Genomic DNA, 27054 nt, shown 5'->3' with positions numbered 1-27054 from the left:
GCGTTAGTACAATATCTTACTAGTACTATCTTTTAAAATTACCAACCAAAATGTTGACTGTTTTAAGACAGCATGTAATATTTACTAGCATAAGAGATTATTTTAGATGTTAGCGCTCAGTGTTCATATCTTGCTGATCTCCAGTGGTGTCTGTGCAATGATTTTGCTACAGTCTTTATGCTTCTTGACAATGTAGCCCCCAGTGCTTCATGGAATTGTCTGTTGCTCTAAAAGAGATTCAGTGCCTCCATTTCAAAGATGAACAGCCCCTCCTCCACTGTATTTTCTGTTTGACACTTAATCCTACCTTTTAAAACAGGACAGTGCTATATAACTCTTTAGCCCTTATTGATCACTGTATCCTGTCACATGATAGAACGTTAGGTTATTATTATAACCCTGGTTCACTGAAATAGAAATGTAACCCTTACTGCATGGGTGTTTATCTCCTAAAGACACCGAAACCTGAATATTATATACCAAAGCCGCTCCGCCGAGCCTGTGATGCAGTCATGCCCACCCCCAAGGGTATAAAAGGAACTGCGTGCACAGATCTCAGCGTCATTTTTCCGTCAAGACTGCTGCAATCATGGACGCAGCGACTTTGAAGGTTAATGGTTACATTTCTATTTCAGGGAACCAGGATTATGATAATATTGCGGAACGACTGGAATGCTACAAGGCTAAGCGGAGAGGCTGCCTTGTACGTTACCATACAGAGCCTCAGTAACAAGCAGCTAGGGCTAAAAAATAGAGGGAGAAACTTGCCTGTATTCCTGTTGTAAGGGTCGACTGAGAAGCTGCCCTTAACACTCTAGTTCCAAAACCAGGATTTTAAGGATCCACGACAAAGTCTGTTGAACCTAGTAAAAGTTATGGGGAGTAGCCCACACCACTGCATTGCAAATGTCCTTGAATAAAACCCAAGAAGTTGCCATGCCCCTGGATGAATGGGCAGTGAGCTTTCTGGAGGCTCATAGGCAGTCCTGACTGTGTCTGCTATCCACCTGGACAGCCTCTGCCTAGACAGGGCTTGACCATGGGACTTCGCCTCGTAGCAGACCAAAAATTATTTGGACTGCCTCAAACTTTTCGTCTTGTCAACTTAGTACGCCAGGGCCTGCACTGGACACAGCGTATGGAGCTGCCGCTCCCTGTCAGACTGGAAAGTAGGTGGATGGAAAGCCTCCAATTCCACAGACTGGTTGACATGGAATGCCGAGAATGTCTTCAGCAAAAGGGCAGGATTGGTACAGAGCTATGGAGAATGCTTTGAGCTCAGCTGAATACATGGGCTTAAATGCAGGCTTCATGAGTGCATTTTGTAGGGTGTCAATAACCCTACTGGACAGACCCAGATGGCTCGAATGCAGCCGTTCAGGTACCAGACCCAGAGATTGTGGGTCACGTGATGGAGACTGGCCGACCTGAGGCCTTCCTGGTGGTTGATGTAAGCCACCACTGTTGTGTTGTCTGTACGGACAAGCACATATCTCCCTCGAACACAAAAAATGCTGCAAGGCAAAGTAAACTGCCTGCAGCTCAAAAACATTTATGTGGGGGGTTCCACACACCCCTGCCATTCCACACCCAGACTGGAGGAGTCTGTGGTAACAACCTCCCTTCTGGTGACACCACCCAATGCTACGCAGAGGCGTAGATGGGCCAGCTATTTCCACCAAGAGAGTGCCTATAGACAGTGATAAGGCCCTTCAGTCGGCGCTGAAAGTTCACGCAGTAATTCTGCTAGATCCATTCCTTAGTGTGAAACAGCTGCCCAGAGCTTTTCCATCTTTTTTTCCCTTGGGGAAGGAGAAGGAGAGGCAGAGGAGGATGAGGAAGACCGTGAAGACTGTTCCCTGCGTGGGCTACTTTCCCGGGTGCGTTGTCCGGCCTCCCTTGGCACAAAGCTGTGGGGTGAGGATGTAGCCACCTCTTTACCAGAGAGCGATAGGGAAGAGTGCTGTGCAGGCATGAGGGACGCAGAGCACTCTGTAGAGCTCCGGGAGAGACGTTAGAGAAATGTGCACAAAACTCACAGAAACTGCGGTTCACAAATGCCTACTTGCCATGCTCTGGCTTCAGGCAGGAAGAGCATCTGCCATGCTTGTCTTCAACAAGCAGACTGGTCTTGCATGTCTTGCAGGGATAAAACCCAGGCATGATGCAAAAAGCAAGCAATGCAGTGTACAGTATACAGATGTACAGGGTCTGCCTCAATCTGCTTATAGATAGCAACTGGGCGGGTCAAGACCCGAACAAGACCGAGTTTGCACCGGATCGGGGCGTAAGCACCGGTACGGTATCAGGTCAGAACTGGGACAGTACGGGGTTGGTTCGTTAATGGTTCAGTGACTGAGTCACTGGGTCAGTACTGGTTCGGTACTGGGATGGTACTGGTACCAGTGTGCAGTCACCACAGTTGGCAACGTACAGGGATGCCCGTCTGTAAAAGCCACTGGCAAAACCACTCAGTCCATTCTAACTAGAAGGCTTCCCTCAGTTTCGTGTTGGTACTGACTAACAGCCTTTGCAATGGTGATGCTAAAAAAGCTATCACCAAAACAGCATTACATACTGTGGTGCTGTTGAGTTCAGCAGCTGTGTGCATGTTTCTGTAAAAAAACACAGAAAAATGACTTATGTTGCTTGATCCCTGGGAAGGAGCGATTCAAGCTGCTGGATTTGTGCGAGCAGTTCCTTTTATACCCTCGGGGGCGGGCATCACTACGTCACAGGCTCAGCCAAGCGGTTTTGATATCGAATATTCAGGTTTCGGGGTAAACACCATTAGGTAATGGTTACATTTCATACTTGAAAGCAAACATACCGGTAATTTCATTTAAGCAACACCAACACACCTCCATAAGACAGTGTTTGATATGGCGTTATTGAATTTAAAAATAAAACCAACGCATTCAAAGGCAATATTTGTGCAATCTGGATGATGTCTGATATAAATAAATATGTTACTGCAGATATAAAGTAAATAGCTGTTTTTTTAAATCACTTCAGGGAAAAAAATGATTTGGTATAGCTATTGCCATTGACCATGCTTGTGAAAATACATATACATTGCATTTTATTGACAATTAATAAAAGTTTGTCTCTTGACAGCCTGTGGTATTTATAGCCAGTTTTAAATCTTTTTTTTTTTTTCTTCTTTTTTAAATTTAGTCGTTGCCAATTAGTTTTTTTTATTATTTTCTCCCCAATTTGAAATGCCCAATTATTTTTTAGGCTCAGCTCACCGCTACCACCCCCGCGCTGACTCAGGAGGGGCGAAGATGAACACACGCTGTCCTCCGAAGCGTGTGTCGTTAGCCGTCCGCTTCTTTACACACTGCGAAATCACCGTGCAGCCGCCTCAGAGCTACAGCATCGGAGGACAACGCAGCTCTGGGCAGCTTACAGGCAAGCCCGCAGGCGCCCGGCCAGACTACAGGGGTCGCTGGTGCGCGGTGAGCCGAGGACACCCTGGCCGACCTAACCCTAAGTCCTTAAACTGGGACAGTATGGAGATATTGTGAATAACTTCCAGCATCCAAGCTATGGGGAAGCTCTAGGTCAGTGGTACTCAACTCTGGTTTTTACTCCAAGCAGGTTCTAATGTAGTTAACTGAAGCTGCTAGGAGGCAATCAACTAAATTTAGGACCTGGTTGGAATAAAGACCTGGTTGGAATAGATCTCGAGGGCCAGAGTTGAGTACCACTTTGAGTACCATGTTTGATCTAATATCATATTAAAAGTGAATGCAAAGACCCATGGTGATATTCAGAGTGGAATCATTTACTTTCAAAAACATTACACAGTAGCAATTCAATAATATCAAATCCCGAGATTCTATTTTGTTGCTGATTACTGCTGCAAATCTAAGAAACTGTATCTTCCCTCTTTGATTTTCACTTCCCATCTTTCTCTCTCTCTAGGCTATCTTCCAGTGTCCAATCTGCAAACCAGGCTCTTCCTGTATGAAAACATTACACTTTCTACTATTAAACTATTAAAGGTGATGAAATGTGTTGAATATCAGATCTTTTGACTGTGTGCAATAAATGAAGCCCACTAATCAGTTTTGTTTAGAAGCTGCCCTGATTACAGAAACAGGAATTTCCTTGTGAAGTAGTTATTAAGTACTGTTTTAAACTATTTGTATCATACACTGTACTCAACTATCAATGTAAATATATTTTTTTAAGAAATGAAATGGGCACCTGGGGACCTGAAACTATTGTATTTCATTATTGCTAAAACAACATAAAATGTCTACTTTAAAGAAATAAATGTTCTGAAACTTAAAATATTTTTACAACATTAATTTCACAAATGTGAAAATAACTACTTCATAAATGATTTTGTATTATTCACTAACATACGTTTCTTAGAGGGTACCTACTTATTTCAATAGAAAATATGTTTCCAAATACTTTTGTCATATTTTACAGATCCTCCTATTGTTGTGATGGGCTATTTTGATACACAAACCAGAACAAGCTTCAGTGCACTGCATTGTAAACATGCCACGGTGATGTGACACGACAGCGTTGATTTACGCAATTGTCGCCTATAGCTACACAAGAAGCATGCAGATATACAAATATCATGGATGAAGACAATAATTCCAACACAATACAATAGTACCTGTATGAGCCGTTATTGTTAGATTACAGTCGTCTAACCTCTTCGGGCAGCGGGAGTGATGATTCAGACGAGGATAGCCGCCATTTTGTTTTAACAACATTCAGTAGATAAACCCACACGTGATTCTCTGTGATTGGTTGCAAATATGAACAGTGACTGTTCAGTAATTCTCCAGATTTGCATGCTGCTGTACAGGTGCTTTTTACTGCTGCTGGCTGTTCAACCGTTTAGGTCACATCAAGTGTCTTTGTACTGTAATAAGTTAGATAGTAACACAGCAGCTTGCATCCCAAGAAAAGTTCCGGGAACACTGGGACCAGTGTTCCAAAAGTGGGACTGTCCCGTCCAAAAAGAGACGTCTGGTCACCTTAGTTAGAATTGAAAATTTATATATATATATATATATATATATATATATATATACAGACGTGCTCAAATTTGTTGGTACCCCTCCACAAAAAACGAAGAATGCACAATTTTCTCTGAAATAACTTGAAACTGACAAAAGTAATTGGCATCCACCATTGTTTATTCCATATTTAATAGAAATCAGACTTTGCTTTTGATTTTTTATTCAACATAATATTGTAAATAATAAAACAAATGAAAATGGCATGGACAAAAATGATGGGACCGCTAACCTAATATTTTGTTGCACAACCTTTAGAGGCAATCACTGCAATCAAACGTTTTCTGTAGCTCTCAATGAGACTTCTGCACCTGTTAACAGGTAGTTTGGCCCACTCTTCCTGAGCAAACTGCTCCAGCTGTCTCAGGTTTGATGGGTGCCTTCTCCAGACTGCAAGTTTCAGCTCTTTCCATAGATGTTCGATAGGATTCAGATCAGGACTCATAGAAGGCCACTTCAGAATAGTCCAATGTTTTGTTCTTATCCATTCTTGGGTGCTTTTAGCTGTGTGTTTTGGGTCATTATCCTGTTGGAGGACCCATGACCTGCGACTGAGACAGAGCTTTCTGACACTGGGCAGTACATTTCGCTCCAGAATGCCTTGATAGTCTTGAGATTTCATTGTGCCCTGCACAGATTCAAGGCACCCTGTGCCAGGCGCAGCAAAGCAGCCCCAAAACATAACCGAGCCTCCTCCATGTTTCACTGTAGGTATGGTGTTCTTTTCTTTGAAAGCTTCATTTTTTCATCTGTGAACATAGAGCTGATGTGACTTGCCAAAAAGCTCCAGTTTTGACTCATCTGTCCAAAGGACATTCTCCCAGAAGGATTGTGGCTTGTCAATATGCATTTTAGCAAATTCCAGTCTGGCTTTTTTATGTTTTTCTGTCAAAAGTGGAGTCCTCCTGGGTCTTCTTCCATGGAGCCCACTTTTGCTCAAAAAGCGACGGATGATGCGATCAGAAACTGACGTACCTTCACCTTGGAGTTCAGCTTGTATCTCTTTGGCAGTTATCCTTGGTTCTTTTTCTACCATTCGCACTATCCTTCTGTTCAATCTGGGGTCGATTTTCCTCTTGCGGCCGTGCCCAGGGAGGTTGCCTACAGTTCCATGGACCTTGATGTCACAGGAACATCAAGCTGCTTGGAGATGGTCTTGTAGCCTTTACCTTTACCATGCTTGTCTATTATTTTCTTTCTGATCTCCTCAGACAACTCTCGCCTTTGCTTTCTCTGGTCCATGTTCAGTGTGGTGCACACAATGATACCAAACAGCACAGTGACTACTTTTCTCCATTTAAATAGGCTGAATGACTGATTACTGATTGGAGACATGTGTGATACTAATTAAAGAAACTAATTAGTTTGAAATATCACTATAATCCAATTATTTATTATCTTTTCTAAGGGGTACCAACAAATGTGTCCAGGCCATTTTAGAATATCTTTGTAGAATAAGCAATAATTCATCTCTTTTCACAGCTTCTTTGCTTTATTCTATGACATACCAAAGGCATGCAAGTATACATGATAAAATAGCTTTTAATTTCATCACTTTTCAGGAGGAATGAAGCATTATTTCAATGGGCTGTAAGGGTACCAACAAATTTGAGCACGTCTGTGTATATATATATATATATATATGAACGCCAAGCATGTTTATGTCCTTGATTTATGCACAGAAGTGGATACATTTAAATCACATACAATTCGTTTTCAGTTCTTAGCACAGTAAATATGCTATTGTATCCATAATTAATTTTCCTCTAAATGTATTAAAAGAGCTGCCAGAATATGAAAATGTATTCTTTAACTTGGTTAGGAAATGCGGCCTCTTAAACTGATAAAATTCTATGAGCCAGTCAATCATATAATGTTCAACCAGAAAAACCTAGCAATCAAAGCCTGTTTATGAGTTTCAGCTATCATCTTAAAACTAAATAACAATAATGCGTTGCTTTGTATATCTTCTCTGTTATGCCACATTGATCTGAATAACTTAGTTTCATTCTCAAATGATACAATCTTCAAAAACAATATAGTTGAAAGATTTAAAAAATTGCTCCAGGGAAAAGACTGCAGTTCTACAAAAATGTAAAGTAGTACTGATGCGCCACACGTTCTAGCTTAGTGAAGGGTTGACAACGAAAGATAACTCTACTGCTTGCAGAAGGTGAGGATACAAAAATAAATAAAAAAATAAAAAACTCTCCTTACCCGAAACACCTTCTTTTATCTCCTCCAGGCCGGTGTTGATTCCAGCTCCTATAGAGCTCATGATTTTATCAATCTGGAGGATAAAAAAAGACTGAGTTTAATAAGGACAATTCATTTTGCCACAGTGACTTTGCCTTACCAGGGCAGCCTGCAGCTGCGGATGCTGAAGGCCTGGCTCCTTCGTGGTTCCAGACAAGCAGAGACAGAGTGACAACTGCACTGTAAGCTCCAGGCAAAATATTTCAACTCTAACCCTCTGGGCTTTTAAGATGCCAGAGTGGTATGAAAACTGGTACACTAAACAGATTGATTTTGTTAAACATATAGAAAAATGCTCCTACAACTTGTGAAACGCATTGCTCTGCCCCTCATCATTAGCCTATATTTCAGAGCTAGGGTAAGTAGAAGGAAATACCAGTACTGCTATGTGTCTTGTGCTGCTCTGTTGCTGAAGTGACTGAAGATGAAATATTCTGCAGAAGAAATCTATTCCCAAAACTCCCCAGTACCATCCCCTGAACTACTAGTCACATGAGCAGAGGTCATAACTAATTAATTAAACACAGTATACTCTATCTGCTCCTTGTTTTTCAACTGGATCCTTCAAACAAACTTCCCCCAAGTCTTTTAAGTTTGTCTCCATGTATGTTTTGTATGCATAATTAAACAGCTTAATGCACTATTTCTCATTGTAATGTGTTGGTTTAGCTGTAACATGATCTATTTACTTTTAAATCTACCTTCCCACAATGTATTTTCAAAAAATAACAAAGCACTATTTTATGCATGGAATTCAACATTCCTGGAAATACACTGTTTAAACAGTTTATGGGTTCAGCAACTCAGTCTAATATTATAAATAGGGCTTCTGATTTTCGGTTTTAACCGATAAAACACCCCCGATTCAAAAAAAATTAAATTGGTGGACAGCCAATAAACACCGAAAAACACCAGAAAAACTGTGGAAATGGTTAATCTATGCACGTTGACTTTACCTTTTTCCCATTCAAAAATAAAACCCACTACAAAAATAATAATAAATACATTTTCCAGTGGTGCTGGGCAATGTCCCGCCTTCCTGACTTGTATCTATCATTGATTCGTTTGAATACTTTAAACCCGCCCCAACTACTGAGTGACAGCACATTCCTACATTTCTATTGGAGATTCCACTTGCGAGATTTAAAACGAGATTACAATCAGGATGGAGGCTTGTTAGCGGGATTTAAAGCTGTATTACAGTTAAGATATGGAGGTGACTATGCCCATATCTACAGCATGTAACTAATGCTTAAGCAGAGTTTATTAAAAAATGCTTCCAAAGCCTTACAGCCTTACTGTATGCGCAACTGGAGAGTAATAGAAGTGAATATCTGAAACCACAAGGTTTTGGAAATAATAAAAAGTGAGAAGATGCCCATAGAAAAATAATACACAGCTGGGTACCAATGTTTCAACACACACTAGAAAGCCAAGAGACATATAAAAAAAACCTGCACATGTGACTTTTACCAAATATTGAAATAACGTGTATAATAAATAGAAAAATAAACTGTATGGTTTACACTTGTAGGTAGAATTCTTCACAACTCACGCACCTCTTTTTTGTTAACAACAGCACTCCGTGAATGTTCATGGAGTATCCTCTATAGAAAATGTAGGTAAAATGTAAATACAGTGGTGTACCAAATATAAAAAAAAAATCAGAAGAACGCCATACAACAACTACATTAGGTTGTTGATCATCAGCAAATCTGCAAATAGCTTCTAAAATATGAAGTGATGCTGAATACCGTGTTATATGTTTATAAATATGTGAAATGATTGTTGCTAAAGTAGCTAACTCTGCTCCAACTTACTGTGGATTCTGTTATTTTCAACACACTTACTTCTTCCCATTCTGCAGTGAAAGAAGGCGTTCTCTCCAGCAGCTTGCCGGGGTTAGGTTTGTTTGTTGCAGAATCACATCGACTGTTCCTCGTTTCCTCCTCAATAGGAGAGCAGGAGGTGAGATTGGAGTCTGACTTGGAAATGTTTCTGGTGAGCTGCAGGTCCAAGATGTTTTTGGGGACAGACCGCATCCTTCCTAAAGTGCAAGCACGATCCTCAAACCCTCCAGAAGCGTTGCTTACCCACTGATCCCCGTTTCTCACATTCCTGGTGGTCACAAACGTGCCGCAATCTGTCTGGTTGACTTTTGTGTGGAAAATAGTTCTATAAACGACCTGTGGTTTGCACTCTTTGGTGCCCTTCAGTGCAGACGCATCGCTGCTAGTTCGTAGGAAGTGCGCACTGTACTCTGCTGTCTGCAGTAGATTTGTGTTCTGGCTGCTCCTTGGCTCTGGTGCGCTGTATTTTCTCACTTTACTGTACAGCTGGTAGGGATTTTCTGGAGACTCACAAGCAGGGGAAGACCCGTGCAGAAGTCCTGCGAACTGCTCAGGGATGTGACCCTCTGAAAGCTCCTCTTCGGCTGGGGCTTCTCTCTGACACAGAATCTCTGAAAGTTAATAAAAGGCAAACAAAGAGATTAGCCCAGCTGTTGAGCATCTGAAGTAAATTATCAAAAGAAAAAAGGAAAGACAATCTGCATGCTTTCCAGAGATAAGGCCTTTTAAGTAGCAGATCCCATCCAGCATTTACAATGGGGGAAAAAAGCTATCTGACCCACTTTGTGTGACATGTTTGCTTCTATGTTTGGTTATTGACTGAATGACATGAATTGAAATAATGTTAAAATGGACAAACACTCAAATTCTGCCATATTTGAGTGCATTAGACTTTCACTAAAATAAAAAAATGAACATATATAGCCAGCTCAAATTTTCTAGGAAAGCATGAGCAATTGGCATAACCTTTGGGTACAAAAGCATAACTAAGTTATGAAAATAAGTGGTGCGAGTGTACAATATATTTTACAAATAAAATAATTCAACATTTAATTAGGTTGCTGCCCTAATTTAACGATGCATATCTGAAGCACAATCAATGAATCAATCAATCATTACAAAAGGCCGGAATGGCATAATAACCAATTAAAATCCTTGTATAGTCAAGTCTCATTAAGACGAATTTGAATTAAAAGCATTTCCTGACACTACAAACCCAACTACAACTACTGGCCTAAATAGCAGGTAAACTGGAACATTTCAAATCCATTGATAATCTGCCATATCTTCAGAAGGTAGACAACTGTCTGTTGTGTAAACTGGCACTTACAATAATGGCAAATTCTAAGAGGAAGACTTCATTATCTGAAGATACATACAGTATCTTGCAGTACTTATTCTACATAAATAAAATTTGACAAAATAATCTTATAACGTTTCTGCTTGACCTGTAACTATTGCTTACTATAAAAATATATCTGTAAATAATATATTGTGGTACATGGATGGACAGTTCCCTAAAAATCTGGAGAGTCTGTAGAAGAGACTGCCCAATTTCATTACCCTTTTGCAATGGTGCGTAGGAGTTGGCTACAGTACATTTATCTTTAAATAACCCCCACAGCAAAATAAAATCACTTAAAGTATAAGCCATTGTGTACATGTGATGGTTGAATATTTCATCTGGTAAGCAATATCAAGACATAAATAATTGGAGAACCAGGAATAGCCAATGCAAAGATGCTTAGATTCCCATCATCCACTGTGGGCTAACATTGTCAAAACACATAAAGAGTGTGGTACAGCTGCTTTAAACAGGGAGATTGTTAGATATGGTAAGAAAGGAGAAATGATTTTGCAATATGCCACATGCAGTTGAGGAAGTATTTAATCTTTCATTGAGCATACCAGGACAGGATACTGTACAATGCAGGCAAGTACCTGCCAGAATTCATTATATACTGCAGAACCAAATCACATGCACACAGAGAAGGAAGGTTTTGCTAAAAACAAGTTCAATGTTTTGTCTGGATGCTGCAAGGTCTCATCCGCTCTAATGTAGCCTTGCTCCGTGTGAGTGGAATGCTGCATTGTGTATAAGTCTACATCCCTAATGTGAGTGTGTGCAATTTCACACAATAAAAATACAATAAAATCAGATTAATATCTTACCACAGCAGTTCTGTTATCTCTCTATATTTTCTACAATTTTTTAAGTGTCCTTGAAGTTGCTAAAAATAAATAAAACGTGTTCAATCTGCGTTTCACAATGGGGATGAGAGGGTGGGTCCTGACAGATACTGAGAGGAAGCGCAGGTCGTCACATGCTTACGAACATCATTGCACAAGTCGTCAGCATGCCATCACCGGGGAATGCTTGGAGGTCAAAAGAAATAAAAGTATAACCTTCTGAATACCAAAGAAACTGCAAAGGACATCTCATTCTTTTTTTTTTTTAGCGTTTGAAAATATTGTATCCCAACATTGAAATCTACCATAAACCCCCATCCTTGGTTCCGGATGAAAGTGAGAAATCATCTAAAACAAGCTTTTTTTCTGTAGCTTTACAGAGTAGTATACACTTATACTGTACATATCTGCTACACAATAAAATGATTACTTAAGAGTAATGTGATTAGCGGATGAACTTGGCAAGATGATCCTGGGATAGAGTAAATGTTCTGCTACAGAATGTTCACTGGTTCTACAGCAGGAATTTTTACTACAAAAGGCTACATTTAGTAGGTGGGCTTTTAAATGGATCTTTGAAAGAATTACATTTTATTTAATTTTTTTCCAAAACTGGTCTTTTAACTTTTTTTTTTTTGCTTGCCACCCAAAAAAGGTTCCAGATTTCAACGGCGAGCTGGGACTTTGCATGTCAGGACTCACACATGATCAAGTTGATGGAGGCATTTTACACACTTCAGTACTTTGCAACTGTTGTTTAAGGCTTATCTTCACACATTAAAAATTGGTTTGATCTATAAAGAAAACAATCCGATTTACACCTCAATGTATGACTGATTCGGGGAACATCTGTTGTGTACAAATAATCACAATCAAGTAATTAAAAAAAAAAAAAAAAGAAAGATGTATTTTACCACTACCATGATTTTATCTACTTTCAGTATACTGTGTGCATACTGATTGTGATTATCAACAATTTACCTTCTGGGGAAAAAATAAATAAATAAAAAAAATACATCTTCATTTATTCCGAAATACAGAAATACATAATGTACAAATTTATTTAAAATACCAAAACCCATTGAGGCAAATTCACCTCATTTTCAAGGGTGTTCCGCAAATACATACACAGGTACAGTGCCTATGTAAAGATAGTTTAAATGATCTTCTAAAAACACACTGTTTTCAGTCTCCCTCTGTTATCTGCATCCACTTTCCTCAGACGTGTTACTTGTTCCAACGAATCACCCCGTCTCCAGCAACAGGCATATTGGTTGCCATGGAAACCCTGGTACTGTTTCCTGATTGGCTTACCAAAGCTTTTAGACCATCATTATTTTTGTATACCATAAAAATCAAAACAATTCATCAAGGATTGGCCCAACTCCAGCAAGATGCACAATATGACAGAAGGGAAGCTTGCCAGAAATTATTCCTTTGGACAACTGCAGCAGCTGGGCAAACATACCTGCTGGCCAATCTAACAGCTAAAGAGTCATTTCTTAGATAAATTATGTCCAACTGATTAGTCCTTCTCTGTCATTTATCTGACTGGAACTTATGTAAAAAAAAACACCCTATTGTTATGCTTGTGTTTATAATATGGATCTGAATCGGCCATGTAAAACTCACCTGTCTACAGATTAAAAGTGACAATTTGTTTTAAATTTAAAGCACTTTGGAGATTATACACACAGCACAACCTAACTGTGTGATTTAAAATTTTAACCAGCTTTCAACTGAAATGTGTCGGTTCAGTGAGACCTTAAAGAAAAATTATTCGGAACCACTGTATTCGTCCCATCCCTAATTATACACACACACACACACACGTGTATATAATATCTATCTACCTATCTATCTATCTATATAGACACAGATACAATGAAGTTTGATATATATATTTCGATAGATATAGATATATAGACACAGTCGCAGACAAAAGTATTTGGGTAGTAAAAACATATGAGAAAAACCACAAAGAAAGCGATTTCTATAATTTCTAATTGTTCAATTGAAAGAAATACATTAGAGATTCAGCTTTACAATAAAACACATTATTACATAGCATACATAAAATGAAAAATAACATGTCAAAATTAGAATTTCATACTTTGACAAAAGTATCTGGGCATTCAACACATTTTTTATGAAACCCATTCATTGCTAATTATTGACTGAATATCATGATTGAAAACCAACACCTGATGATAATTATAGAATAAATAAATAAATAATCATCAAGTGCTGAAAAATAAATTGGAAATGTGTGAATCAAAAAAGCAACAAAAATGGTTAAAAATAGACAGCACAGCAACGATCTAAAAATGGCAGTGATACAACTAAACAAAAAAAGGGAGAAACTACAAGAAAAATAGCAGAAAGACTCGCTTTACCGAAAAGCACTGTGTGGGCTATTATTGACAAACACAGGAGAACAGGAACAACTGCAACTAGTTCCAGGTGTGGAAGACCAAGTCAAAACAAACAAGCGTGTATGCGGTTAAAAATCTTTATTAAGACACTCATTACACTAATAAAAAAGATGTATTAAAACATAAGTGCAAAAAAGTAATGCAAGTGCAGAAATGTACAGTACAGGTAGACTACATTACTGCAAATTGTTTCCAGCAAAGAACTCTGATACGCATCTGGATGATCTTTTTTTGCAAGTATGGACTGCAAACTTTCAGCGTTTTCTAAAAAATCCCAATTCGGCTGATATAAACGGCTATATATATATAAAACCTTTTATTTTTTTTTATTTTTATTATTAGGCACTCCATTGAGTACTAAGGTCCTTTCAAATATACACCATTAAGAGACGTTGTTAATGTCGAGTGGCGTCTCATGGTTAGTTTTGGATACACGTAGAAGTTAAAACCTAGCGATCGGGTATCAGAAATCAGAAGCTGGGATCTGGGATTTTTAAAAACCAGATAAAACGTATTATCTGTATCAGGGAATGATGATTTTACTGTATTTGTCGGGATTATACATTTACATGACATAAAATAAGCATTCGTTACTCATTTGTTTTCTGCTTTTTTTTCATGGAGAGATCAGCTGACTGCAGAGTGCATTCAACACTTGCCTCAATCAAATTAGAAAACCAAATAAATTCAATAAAAAGTATTGTGGAGTTAAGAAGCACACACTGATCACAGCAAACATTCTTTTATTTTGTTATATCCCTGTATTTTATATAAAAACTTATGCATCGAAAGAAATGACATTTAACAAAAGTTTGAAACATTTGGGGCTGTAGATGGTGACTCTACTACTGAATACAGGGTTACCTTAATATTGAAGGCAACAGTGATTTCACCAAGGGAAAAAATAACTAGATAACTGAACTACATCATGAAACTTCACCTTGGGTAAAACATTAGAAGACAGCCCAAACATGCCCTGTGCTGTACTGAATGTCCCTTTCAGCAAAAAGAATAACTTACTTACTGCCCCACTGTTGCAATTGGTGTGGACTGATGTGCTTTAAAGTGTTGTGCACATTCAGACAAGTGAGAAAAATAAAAAAGTTTAAATGGACAACAACAAAGACGTAGAGTAATGAAGGGTAGGGCACTGACATTAGACTGAAATTAGGATGACTGCACCTCTAATCTCACTCTCAATCCCTCCCACTCCAGCATAATCTGCAGAAATAACACTGCTATTCTCCTCTGCTCAGTTTTAGAGGCACAGAGGCCCACAACTCCCATCTACCCTCACAAAATTATGCTAACTCCCATTCAGACAAGTTTGCAATCCACCCCCTACAAACTTTAAAATAAATAAACTCCTACACTCAATCCCACAGTTTGCGCACTCCTTAAACAAAACACATATTCCTCAGTCTGAAATGACATACTGTGTACAGCACGTACATATTAGCTTTATCACCTAAAAAAGGAACATTTAGTAAAGAATCCCAGACATTTTACTGAGGTGCAAGATTAAATTCAGAATTCCATTCTTAAATGCAGCACCAGCAGTTTGTAGTTAATTCTCAGAACACCATTTATGTCAGTGCTGTAATTGAAGGCTGTCAAAAAACAGGAAGCAATGGTTTGTCATCCACAATTCTGCTTGGCTATGCATTTAAAAGTTAATATAACTTTTTTCCCCCCACAACATTATACATTTTTTAATAGGTTAAAAAAAAAATTGTTCATAGGCTACAAACAAAACAAAACAAATAAAAGAAAAGGACTCAAGCTCCACTGTTTTCAGAAACAGGTGACACATGCCTTCCTTTGTGTAGTCCTCCATGTCTTTTCTCTGTCTTGCACACAAATGCATACTGTAGATAAGCAATCACAGTTATTTTTGATACATCTGAACTGAGCCACTGAGCTCAGACTTTTTTTTTTCAGCAGAGTTGATGAAAACACAGCTACTGTCTGTTTTTTATTTTTGTTTTCATACCTTTCTGGACAATCTAATTCACATACAGTATCTAGTTCAACCAGGTATGTTTCTGCTGGAAAAAGGTGTTTTGACATTTTTCTATCATACAATTTTTATTCTACCAATAACATGTTTTGGAGGAGACAGATATATATAATTTGTGTCTTCTCCAATCTATTCATTTTCTGAAACAAAAGCTCAAATCAGCATCTTGCAATCAAGGTAAAAGGTGGTATAGAACTTTGAGAAACTCTCATTACTGTACTAAAAACACAGAAATTCACAAAAGTTTGTATATTCTGATTAAAAAACAAAACAAAATATAATGTAAAATCTGCCAGTCACATCTAAGATGTGGGAAAAAAAAATCTTGCTCATCAGCAATAATATAAATATGTATGAGCTACAGAAGTGTCAATCAGGCTTACCACCTCTTCCTCTCTCTGAAAGAATTCACAAGAATGCATTATTTAGTCATTGATGGTAAAATAATGTTAAAGCCAACATTCTTGACTTGTAAAAAGGCATTTGATACTGTCAGCATTGTCCTTCTGTGTGCACGGGACTGGCCTTTGAATGAATTCCCCCAGCTATCACTTTATTCTCATTCTGATAAGAACCAAGCCAAACTGTGGTACTGTGTGATACAGCTTGAGCAGCTCCCAGACTTAGTGATGAAAGACTAACATATTCCGAGGCTGCCACATAGCAGCTTATTGAGCAACATCCACCAGGTTACCAGTTATGTGCTGGACCGCACCAACTCACAGGGGAGGCACTATAGGGTGAAACCACCTTCTTTTATGAAAATGGACCGTTTTTGGTCGAAAGTATATTAATAGGGCCTTGTTTTAAGAAATGTGCAGCAAACAACAGCAATTTTGAAGTTTAAAGCATAAGATATTTTGAAAGGGGCTTCTATACATACTGTATAGGGAAAATAGGACATCCCCCCCCCCCCCCCCCCCGAAAAGAAATCCTAATTGACCATTTCAATATAAATAAAAAAATGTAAACAGTATATTGTGAATAAAATACACTTAATATCTGGTACATACAATAAGCAATTTTGATTGCATCAACAGGAGGGGACCTGGAATATGCAACTTGGAAAATAGCAAGTCACTGCACATGTGTAGGCTTCTCATGTGAGAAATGCGTTTCTATGCACTGCGGTCCACACATACTGTGCTGCAGAGGAACACATACATCTTTCTCAAAAAGTTTTTGCTTCAGTCCATCTTACTGATTAGAAGCAACACTTCTGGTAGACACACTGCAGTGTGTATTCACTGTGCAGTACATATATTGTTAAATGCTCATGCAGCGTTTAAAACAAGGCCATTTAATAGAAAACACACAGATAAAGGGCATTTCAATTGGATGCCTCACGGGGTCTGGTAATAAGCAAGTTGACCCATTTCTACTTCTATTTTAGTTACATCAATCAGGGCACTAAATGCTATGGCAATCTGCTACAGCAGCTTGCTCGAGTGTAATGTCTTCTTCAGTTTCTGAAGTGCATGCTTCTGTGCCTTTTGCCAATTAATAGTATGTTTATGGCAGACCAAATGACAGAGCATGTTTTACACATTCAACAGGTACAGCAGTATGCCTCTGGCGATGTGTTCATACATGCTCTTTTCTTCCATGTCTCTCCAGTCCTCATGACCACGATTGCGTCGTCATGCTTTTGCAACACAGCATGGGATTGTCAGCCACCAAGAACTGGTCATTCAAACCAGCATAGCAGGATATTACACTATTTGCTGCACCCCCTAAAAGGTAGAACAGCACTCAAAGCTTTTAACATTTTAAGCCTTAGAAACTGCTTGGGACTAAATGGATCTCACAATGGTTAAACTAACAGGCACTGACATGCTGTGAATGAACTAAATAACTGAAGCAGGTTTTGCTGTCAGGCGGTAGTGCCCTATGAGGAACACATGAGGAAAACTAAAGACAGATATTACTGTATGCAGTAATGGTGGGAGTTAATCTACAAACTACAGTATTGTCTCTCTAAACAGCATTATAGAAACTGTTTTCATCTTTACACACTGACCTCTTTTTTAGGATCTCTAACCCGTTAACAGGTATTTGTGTGGAAGGTGATTAATCCCAACTTTAAACACTCACAAGACTTTAATGTCTTTAGTGTTACAATTTTCTGGTTTCTTTTTAGTACAGTACTACTGTTTGGAAGAGAGAGTACAGCACTAAGACTGTCAATCATAGATAATAGAATCTATATAAAATAAAATTAAAATCCAATCTGATAACAATTCCTCCTTTATGGGTCTAAAAAATTGCAACTTATTAATGTAACATTAATAATATTAAAGAAGCAATTCAGATGTAATGAGTAAGCACGCAGTGTTAGACGATAAAGCTGACTTTTAAAAGCATATCTCCAATATTAGTCATATTTAAAACGTAAAAGAAAATGTTAAATGTCAAAATCATTACTTTTCACATAAGGACTAACTACAGTGGGATTCTAATATGATCTGTGCAGATGAATAGTCCCTCCCACCCAGCCTCTCCACCTCCACATCCTGCCTCCTCAACAAACAAATCCAACAGCAAATCAAACCTGCCAATATTTCAGCTTGCTTTCTTTCTCTCCTTTTCGCTTTTTTTTTTTGTTTGCACATGCAAGCTTACCTTCTTTTTCTTAAATATATTCATAAATACAGGCTGTACGACTGATGCAGGGGTTTGTCAAGAACGCAGACTATAAAATATGAAGGCTTAATTAACCCTCCCAAACTTCCATGGCTCCTTGTTAGCCTTGGGAAGGCCAGATGAGTCAGAGCAGTATTGAAATGACACAATACTTCTTTTTTCCTAAGTACCTTTGATGAGCCCTTAATTTTAAAATGTATTTAAAACCCTTCATTTGAAAAATCTCTCTCTTTCTTGCCTTTCAGGTCTAAATACCTGCTCTTAAAAATGATAAAGGCTAAAGTTGAATTCACAACTTTTCTGTCCCTAGAAAAATAGGGCCACATTCAGTAAGCATTTCTAAAAGGAAAAACAAACTTGTAATGATACAAATCTAGCAAAAGATAACACAGGTATACTTCAGGGCAATGACATTAACACACTGAATTATTTATTTAGAGTTTTGAAACATTACTATTTTTTCCTCCCAGTAAGAAAATACTGTGTCAAATGCAGCACTGTAGTAAATACTTTGTGAATTGGGTCCTTTGTCTATTGCTGTGATGCCATTTAGGCTCATTAAATACAAGTCACACTTACTCTCTGCCAGAGTCTGGGGACTTGAGTAAATGTCCAATTTGCACTTATCTGTTATACACTTTTTCCAAGAGATACCTTTTAGCATCCCTGCGTTCCAGAAGTTGTGATCCTGCAATAATCTACGATTCACCACATGTATTTATATGCCAAAAAACAAATTACCAAATTAAAAACTGAAGCATAGCATGCTGTTAAAAAAGGAAACCAATGGTGTAGCTGCATTAACTAGTCTCCCTTGATTTCATATGCATGATGTCTCTAATAACAACATGGCTCTTTTCTAACAATTTAAACCTGTTTGAAATTGAGTATTATGCACCTCAAGACTTGGGCTGTATCTGCATTTGAAATCCATTAATAGCATAACAAAAATGCCATTGGTATTACAAATCTAAATCAAAAACATTCTTTTGAATTACTTTAATTCTAGTAAACATTTTTCAAATGCAAAATTACCTATTGATTGTAACTGTTAAAGAGGAACACTTTCATAAACCTACCTAATATACAGCTATGGCCAAAGGTTTTGCATCACCTAGATTTTAGGATTGAGACAATTAAAAAAATAAATAAATAAATACATAAAAAAAATATATATGAACATACTTTAGATCTTTTATTTAACTTCATGCAATTAAAAAAACAAACAAAAAAAAAACAACTAAAAAATGATATCGCAAAAGTCTACTGAAAGCTGTAATAGTAGTAAAGTATTTCATGTTAGATTTTGAAATGACACATTTTCACATTTTTGCCAGTTTTTCGTTAAGTATATGAAAAAATACAAAGTGGTATGTATTTCAATATGTTAATTTCAATATGTTAATTCTATAAGGGGATGCGAATCTTTTGGCCATAGCTGTAGTTGTTTAGAAGCCAGCAATAACAACTAAAACAGTACTAAACCAATTGATTTTTTTCTGTTTGAAATTATATTAGTTTAATAATTCACAGGTAACAGTCTTTTTCAACATAAATGTAGAACAATAATAATGCATAATACAGTAACTGCTATCCCTAACCCTAACCCTAACCTAACTCTTGTAGTCTGAACTGACTACTATAATGACATAGCGGCTGTTGAAATCCAACTTCAATATCATAATTCTATGAAGTTTCCATCAATACTGCTGAGTTGGCAGCAGCATGTGTAAATGGTACATACCAGAGGTCCATCAGTTAATAGAAGGTAGTGTATCTTACAGGATCGGATATGACAGGTTTTACTGTATTAGCAGGGCATGCTTCTAATCAGGTGGCAGATAATGTCCTGGGGGATAATTTCCCATTCTTAAGTCAGTGCAACACCGAGCTCTCCGATATCACTTAACGTGTCCACAATCTGTAAACAACTGAAAGGGTCACACCAAATTCGCCAGCCACATGTCTTTGTTATCCTCAGATTCCAGCATTTGGACCACTCTCACAGTCTGGACTTCAGTCATAAATCTGCATCTGCCACCACCTGGTATCATTGAAAGACATGATGTCCAAATCAACAACAAACAACGATGTTATCACCTGAGCAGCCACTTGACTAATGATCACATCTGCAGTTTAAATGGGGGGTAGCTGCTCTTAAGATGGAGGCCGCATTTCAACAGCTGATTACAATTTATTGAACACGTAAAAGGTCTACCTGGTGAATGTAACACCTGACTGTATGGTGTTATTTTTGCCATATTTAGTTTGCTCCTTATATATATATATGAGACAATTTTGAATACTAATTAACAAAACAATTTTAACTGCACAAAATAGTTATATATCAAACTTTCCGTTTATTTAACGGATTCCTGATCATTTATATTTATTTTCTTACAGCACCAGTACAGCACTTTAGGTAAGCTGCTTAAAGGCTGTTTTAGGCATTGAAAAAATATGAATTACATACGATATTTAAATGGAATGTGTAATGTATAGCAATTTTGCTGCATATCTTGAGTTTGCATGTTATCAAGCTTTTTGTACTTCTTTGGTTCCCAGCGTCTCAATGGTCAATTGTGAATATACTGCATGCGGTAGTTTTTGTTTTTATTGCAAGACCAAGTTTTTGTACAATAGTTCAAAGTAATATTACAGTTAAAATGTAAGACTATAGTTATTGCACACCCCAGAAATTATTATTAAAGTAGCTACAGTATTTCTTGAAAGTACGCATGACTTCAAGGTAATGTTGCATTTTACTCCCAAAATACATTTTACTCAGTGTCTAAATTGGAGAGCAAATTACTCAATGATCCCTATCTGAAGCGCTGAAGATGACAGTAAGAATAACGACCACCAGGGCTGTCCAAAACATTTTCCCATTGAGGGCCCCCCCGAGGGCCTTGGACCGTGTTCTCTCCCCAATTGATTTTAAAGTCTCACTGAAGGAAGTAGTTATGAATAACACACAATTAAAAGACACAACTTTCTTTGTTACATTGTACATATGGAAGTGTTACTCTCCAATGGGAATGGTAGCTTTGTCTAGTCCTTCGAAGAAACATAAGTGTATTGAGGGCTATGGTCTCCTGACACCCACCAATTTTTCTTTTTACAGAGCTAACAAAATAAATCAGGAACTTACCAATCACCTGCCTGCTTGTGAACCAGTATACATCCTTCATTGTCTCTCTTGTGTGAATGTAGCTTCAAGGAACTGTTTTGATAAATGGGATGATTCTACATTGTGCCCAGATATTATGTATTAACTTGAGCAGTGTATCTGATACAAAGGAGGATTTGCTCCTTTACAAAATTGTTGGTTATCCAGAGATCTACATTCAGCATCTTAATTTTCCTAATTGTATCCCTATTGTCATGTTTTTTTTTCTGTTAGTTTGAAAAGGGTTTTTGATTGAGAACTGGGAGAATAAACCTGTATCTTTGACAAGAGACAAAAACAGTAGCAGTGAACCACAGAAAACAAAACAAAGCAGTAAGTGTTTCCCTATATATCTGATGCATTGAATACTACCTGACATCCTCTTACACAACACTTCCTGCAGGAATCTCAAGTAGGTTTGCTTTACAGTGTGTTACTTCAGGCAATTCGCGTTTACTGCACCACTATCTTGCATTAAATCAAAACATCTTTTCTCTGAACATTTAACTCGTAGCACTACAGCAGAATATCAATTCTCTTCTGTTGACAATTCAAAACATTTGCCTGTTTTTTCTCAAGGGTTAAGTTGAAAAAAGGTAATTTGCCTTTCTGTAATGAGCCCTAAATGTTTACATAATAATCCAAAATACACTACAGATGCATATGATTCTGTAGCAAAATCATTAGAGAACATCTTGTTATGCACCAAATTCTGCCTCCTGTGTTATTTTGGATTCCTTTGTAGTGGTTAATAAACTGTAGCAGGAAGTGCATATGTCTTTTATGGTAAGCAGGAAGCCAGCCCATTTTGCACAATCTAGCCGAGAAACTGTAGTGCTTGATTTATCCACCTATAAACGTAGGCCATCTCTAACATAACTAGTCTGTCTTCATGCACTGCCAGTTGCCAAGGCAACAATACAATGGACATCATAAAGCTAAGCTATTTTTTTTTTTTTAATTGTGTGAAACTCTATTATTATACTCAGCGTCTTGTGTTCATAGGTGGTAAATGTGATCTTTGGCGTTCACAACAGGAAAAAACACACAACTCCAGTGTGTTAAATTTACATTAATATTTTCATCAAAAGAAACTCATGATTCTTTTTAATCCTTTTATGATGTACATTCCATGCATAGTGCTATAAAGAAGTACGGTTTAAAAAAAAAAAAAAAAAAAAGGTTCAGCGTTATCACTGCTGCTTTTTATATATTGGAGGGATGGAAATAAGACTATTGCATAACCGTTTCACCCATTCCAGGTTTTACTATGAGCTTGATTAGCTTGATTAGCCAGTGTATAGGTAACAAGCTCATGTGTGTCTTATTAAACTCATATCAAAACCAGGAATGGATCAAACTGCTATGCAATGGGAGTCTTATTTCCATCCAGGTATTACCATAATAATTATTTCTAACTACAGAATGCTCTGCTAGTTTATATCCCTAAGCAGATACTCAGCAGGCTCGAGAAACAGGAATACTCTGTTCATCACTGGAGGGATTCAGTAATATAAGGATAATGGCACATTTGATATGTGAAAAAGTACTGCATCACTGATATGGTCTAGAGGTTAAAGCAGTTTGGCAGTTCATTTTTACCAACTGTAAAAACTTTATGTCAAAGTTTGCGGTCTGTAGCACTGAGTTGGTCAAAGATTAAAATAATGTGGTAATGAAACAGTTCATTTTTGCAGGACAACTGATTTATACCACATACTAATCAAAGTGTACCGTCTACACCTAAAGAAGAAAAAACAGACCAGAGTGTTTATATAACCCTGCAAATACGAAGTCACTACCTCAAATATGATCAGAAATATGATGGTTGAACACTGCGGCAGTGGCAGCTTTGTACTGACAACAGCAGTTTCTTACAAACATGTTAAAGGCATTTGTTGCTCGACACTAATGGGTACATCTGATATTTTGAAGATGATGAACAAAGACCAATATTGTGTGCCATGGCTCACTGCTCGTCACTCCAGTCCCACCAATATTCCCACGGGTGCCTCTTTCCCTCCCTGCCTATTATTATTTGTGAAGTGACTCTGAGTTTTGGGGATAATGTTTCTCTTGCAGAGCTGTCATTCTGCACAAAGCCATTTTCAGAGGTGATTGGAGAGGCACAGTTAAAACTTCCAGTCTGAACACCAATGTTTAGAATGAGCTAATTATGTCCGAAAAGTCTACTTGACTCTCAAAATCTGTTATTTGAAACAGCACGCACATTTTATTAATGGCCAAATGCAAATCAAATTCCACACAGGAAGATGAAACACAGCAAATATAATTGTGAGCTACATTTTTTTGTTGTTGTTGAAAGTATTGTACAACCAATTAGAAGACACACATATTTATTCAGTTCCATCTCTCTTGATTTTATTTTGAAGATGGTTCTCATGGTAGAGTTAAGCTTTTCTATAATGCCCTTAGCTCAGTACACAGCACATCACCCGAAAGAACAGCTGAAAGAATTTCTGATTTCATCCTACTTCTGTGAAAATATGTTTTAAAAGAGATACAGAAATAGCATACAGTACATTGCTTTATGGTAAAGAAACTTTACTAAGTACCCAAGTAAAACTTACACAATTATAAAATCATCTTCCAGCTATTGCTGACCCACCTCGAAGTGTGGGCAAGGTTGCCAAGAAAAGGTGACAGACTGAACATACTGTTGGGAACATGAGCCGGCTGAGTCATCACAGCATGTCATTGCCACCGGTTGATTGTTCAGAGAATGAGTAAGCTGAGAGCAATGGAACCAAACTGAATAAAACAGGAGGAATAAATGCCACACGTATAGCATACTCATTAGTAAAGGAATATTGTTTTTATTTTCTGTATTTCTCTCTGTAACACACACACACATATTCTGGAACTGGAAACAAACATTTGAAACACCATGTGGGATTCCATCCACAGCTTCACTGATGGACTTGGATGCTGAAATTCTTGCGCAGTGGTCATTTGCATCACCAGAACTGATTAAACACTTTGCAGACACCTGTTCTTGCACATTATCAAACCTATTTTGGTTCCTGCATTTATTTCATCTTTTCTTTATCCAACAAAATAATTATGAATAATTTTAACCAGCATTTTACTACTGTACAAATCTCACAATGAGCGTGACGTACAGTAGTTACATCATTCTCTAAGTAAAATTTTTGATTGGAATGTCAGACAAATATTATGTCAAGCTTGGGACTTGTGATATAACAAGCATGAATCAGTCACATACGCAAGCAGTTATTGAATCCAGATTTCTGAATGCAAACATTTTGTGGACAAAGCTGGATTTTACCTTATTCCAGAGGGGGTCTGTGCTTTACAAATACCTAGAAGGATGAAAAAAAAACTTACAGGCTTGTACATCCCATCTCTCTATAGTATCTCACTAACCACAAGTTCGGCATGAAGAAACAAGGGCCAGGGGTCACAAACGGAGATTAGATAATGGTGCATTCAGAACAGAAAATAGGAGGCACTTTTTCACACAGAGAATTGTGGGAGTCTGGAACCAACTCCCCAGTAATGTTGTTAAAGCTGGCACCCTGGGATCCTTCAAGAAGCTGCTTGATGAAATTCTGGGATCAATAAGCTACTAACAACCAAACTAGCAAGATGGGCCGAATGGCCTCCTCTCGTTTGTAAACTTTCTTATGTTCTTATGAACGTTAACACACACAGGGGACCTGTTTTCCTTTTTCGGAAGATGAACTTCAACTACATTTGTTATCTCCTGCTTGTTTACAGTCCAAGACAAAAGTATTGGCACCCTTCACTTAATATAAGATAATTCAAGAAAACATATTAAATTCAAGAATTTAGTAAACATTAGCCACTAATTAATATGACAAAGACCAAAATATACAATTTCTGGTAGTTTAACAAACAACCTTTATAAAAAAACAAAAGTACTTAAACAATTTCAAATATTTGAAAGTCTGTAAAAATGTAGTAAAACTAATTAAAAAATATATTCATTGATTGAAAACCATTACACAGTAAATAAGCTGCATTACAAAGACAATAGTCAGAAAAAAGGTAATTATTTTCAACATCTGTTGAAGAAGAACGTTTTGGCAACACGGCAGATAATTGTCAAGACAATGGAGTTTAGATTCACGTTTGAGAAAATCACTCGCAGCAAAGTACAACAAAGGAAATGGCTACAGAACAGTATCAAACACATATGGAATGCCAAAATCCACATTCAGAGCAATAATCAAGAAGTACCACAGGAGAAATGCAACTGAAATGCTTGAAAGAAGTGGACCTTGAAGCACTTCAGCAAAATGCTCTGGTCCAAAGAGTCTAATAGAACATGGACAATAGAATCTTTGAAGAAAAAAAGAGGAAAGCCTTCAATGAAGAAAACCTTGTACCTACAACATGCAGATGGTTTGACCATGACATGGGAGTGTTTTAGCAGTTCAGGGACTGGAGACATGCATGTAATGGAAGATCTACTGAATGCAGCCATGCATCAAAACATTCTACAAAGTACAACTATTCCATCTGCTTTTCTGACAGTTTATCTTCCAACACGCCAACGACCCAAAGGACACAGATTAGACAACTGTGGAATTCTTGAAGAAAACAACAGATAAACGTTCTGGAACGGTCTTCACAAATAAATCTAATAGAATCTCAATCTAATAGAAATTCTTCGGAGTGATCTGGAAAAAGCTGTAGCCAAGATTTGTGTTTCCAATCTGTCTGAGCTGAAGTAAACATGATTTGTTTGACTGCCAGAAATTGTGCATTTTGGTCTTTGTCGTATTAATTAGTGGCTAATGTTCACTAAATGCTTGTATTTAAATTGTTTTTTTAAATTGTCTTATATTTCGTGTATGGTTCCAATACTTTTGTCTATGACTGTAAATTTACTATTGTATACATTTTTCATGCTATGTCCCAAATGAAAATATTGAATTTCTTCAATTGTCAGGATGTACCTAATATAGAAACAAAATATCTGAAGTAAAAAATAAATAAATAATGAATTCATATTTATTGCTATCTATGTTATCAGTCTTGGTTACATACAACAGGGGTCGGCAACCTATGGCACGCGTGCCAAAGGCGGCACGCGAGAAGGCTTTGTGTGGCACTCATTTGGGTTTGTTGAGAAGGAGGATCGTGCAGTTTGTGCTTTCTGCTGTGAAAGTGTTGTATGTCGCACATCAATGACACTTTCAAACCAAGCATGGAAAATCATTTAATGACGAAGCTGACAAGACTGAAGCTATCAAAAAGGCTGGGGCGGGATATGAAAAGCAAAGCAGTGTTTTTCAGCGTTTAATTTTATGTCATTTAGATTTTCGATAAATGAGTGGAAATACTTTTTTTTATGTACAAGAACAGTTGTTACACTCACACACACACACACACACGCACACACACACACACACACACACACATTTACTTT

At 37.7% G+C, this 27054-nt stretch overlaps 1 protein-coding gene across 6 annotated transcripts in view; it reads right to left on the bottom strand.

Moving 5' to 3' along the window:
• anks1b (ankyrin repeat and sterile alpha motif domain containing 1B) overlaps positions 1–27054 on the bottom strand; it is a 209180-nt gene that overhangs the window by 46165 nt on the left and 135961 nt on the right. For all 6 annotated transcript variants that reach the window (XM_059026989.1, XM_059026990.1, XM_059026992.1 and 3 more), the window contains exons 13-14: positions 9158–9768; positions 7269–7341 (exon numbers count right to left, since the gene is read on the bottom strand). In XM_059026989.1, the coding sequence (XP_058882972.1) occupies positions 7269–7341; positions 9158–9768 (684 nt within the window). The remainder of the gene's footprint in view (positions 1–7268; positions 7342–9157; positions 9769–27054) is intronic.

The sequence above is a fragment of the Acipenser ruthenus genome, chromosome 7, assembly GCF_902713425.1.
Source record: "Acipenser ruthenus chromosome 7, fAciRut3.2 maternal haplotype, whole genome shotgun sequence".
NCBI lineage: Eukaryota > Metazoa > Chordata > Actinopteri > Acipenseriformes > Acipenseridae > Acipenser > Acipenser ruthenus.
This window is presented reverse-complemented; position numbering and strand designations above follow the sequence as displayed.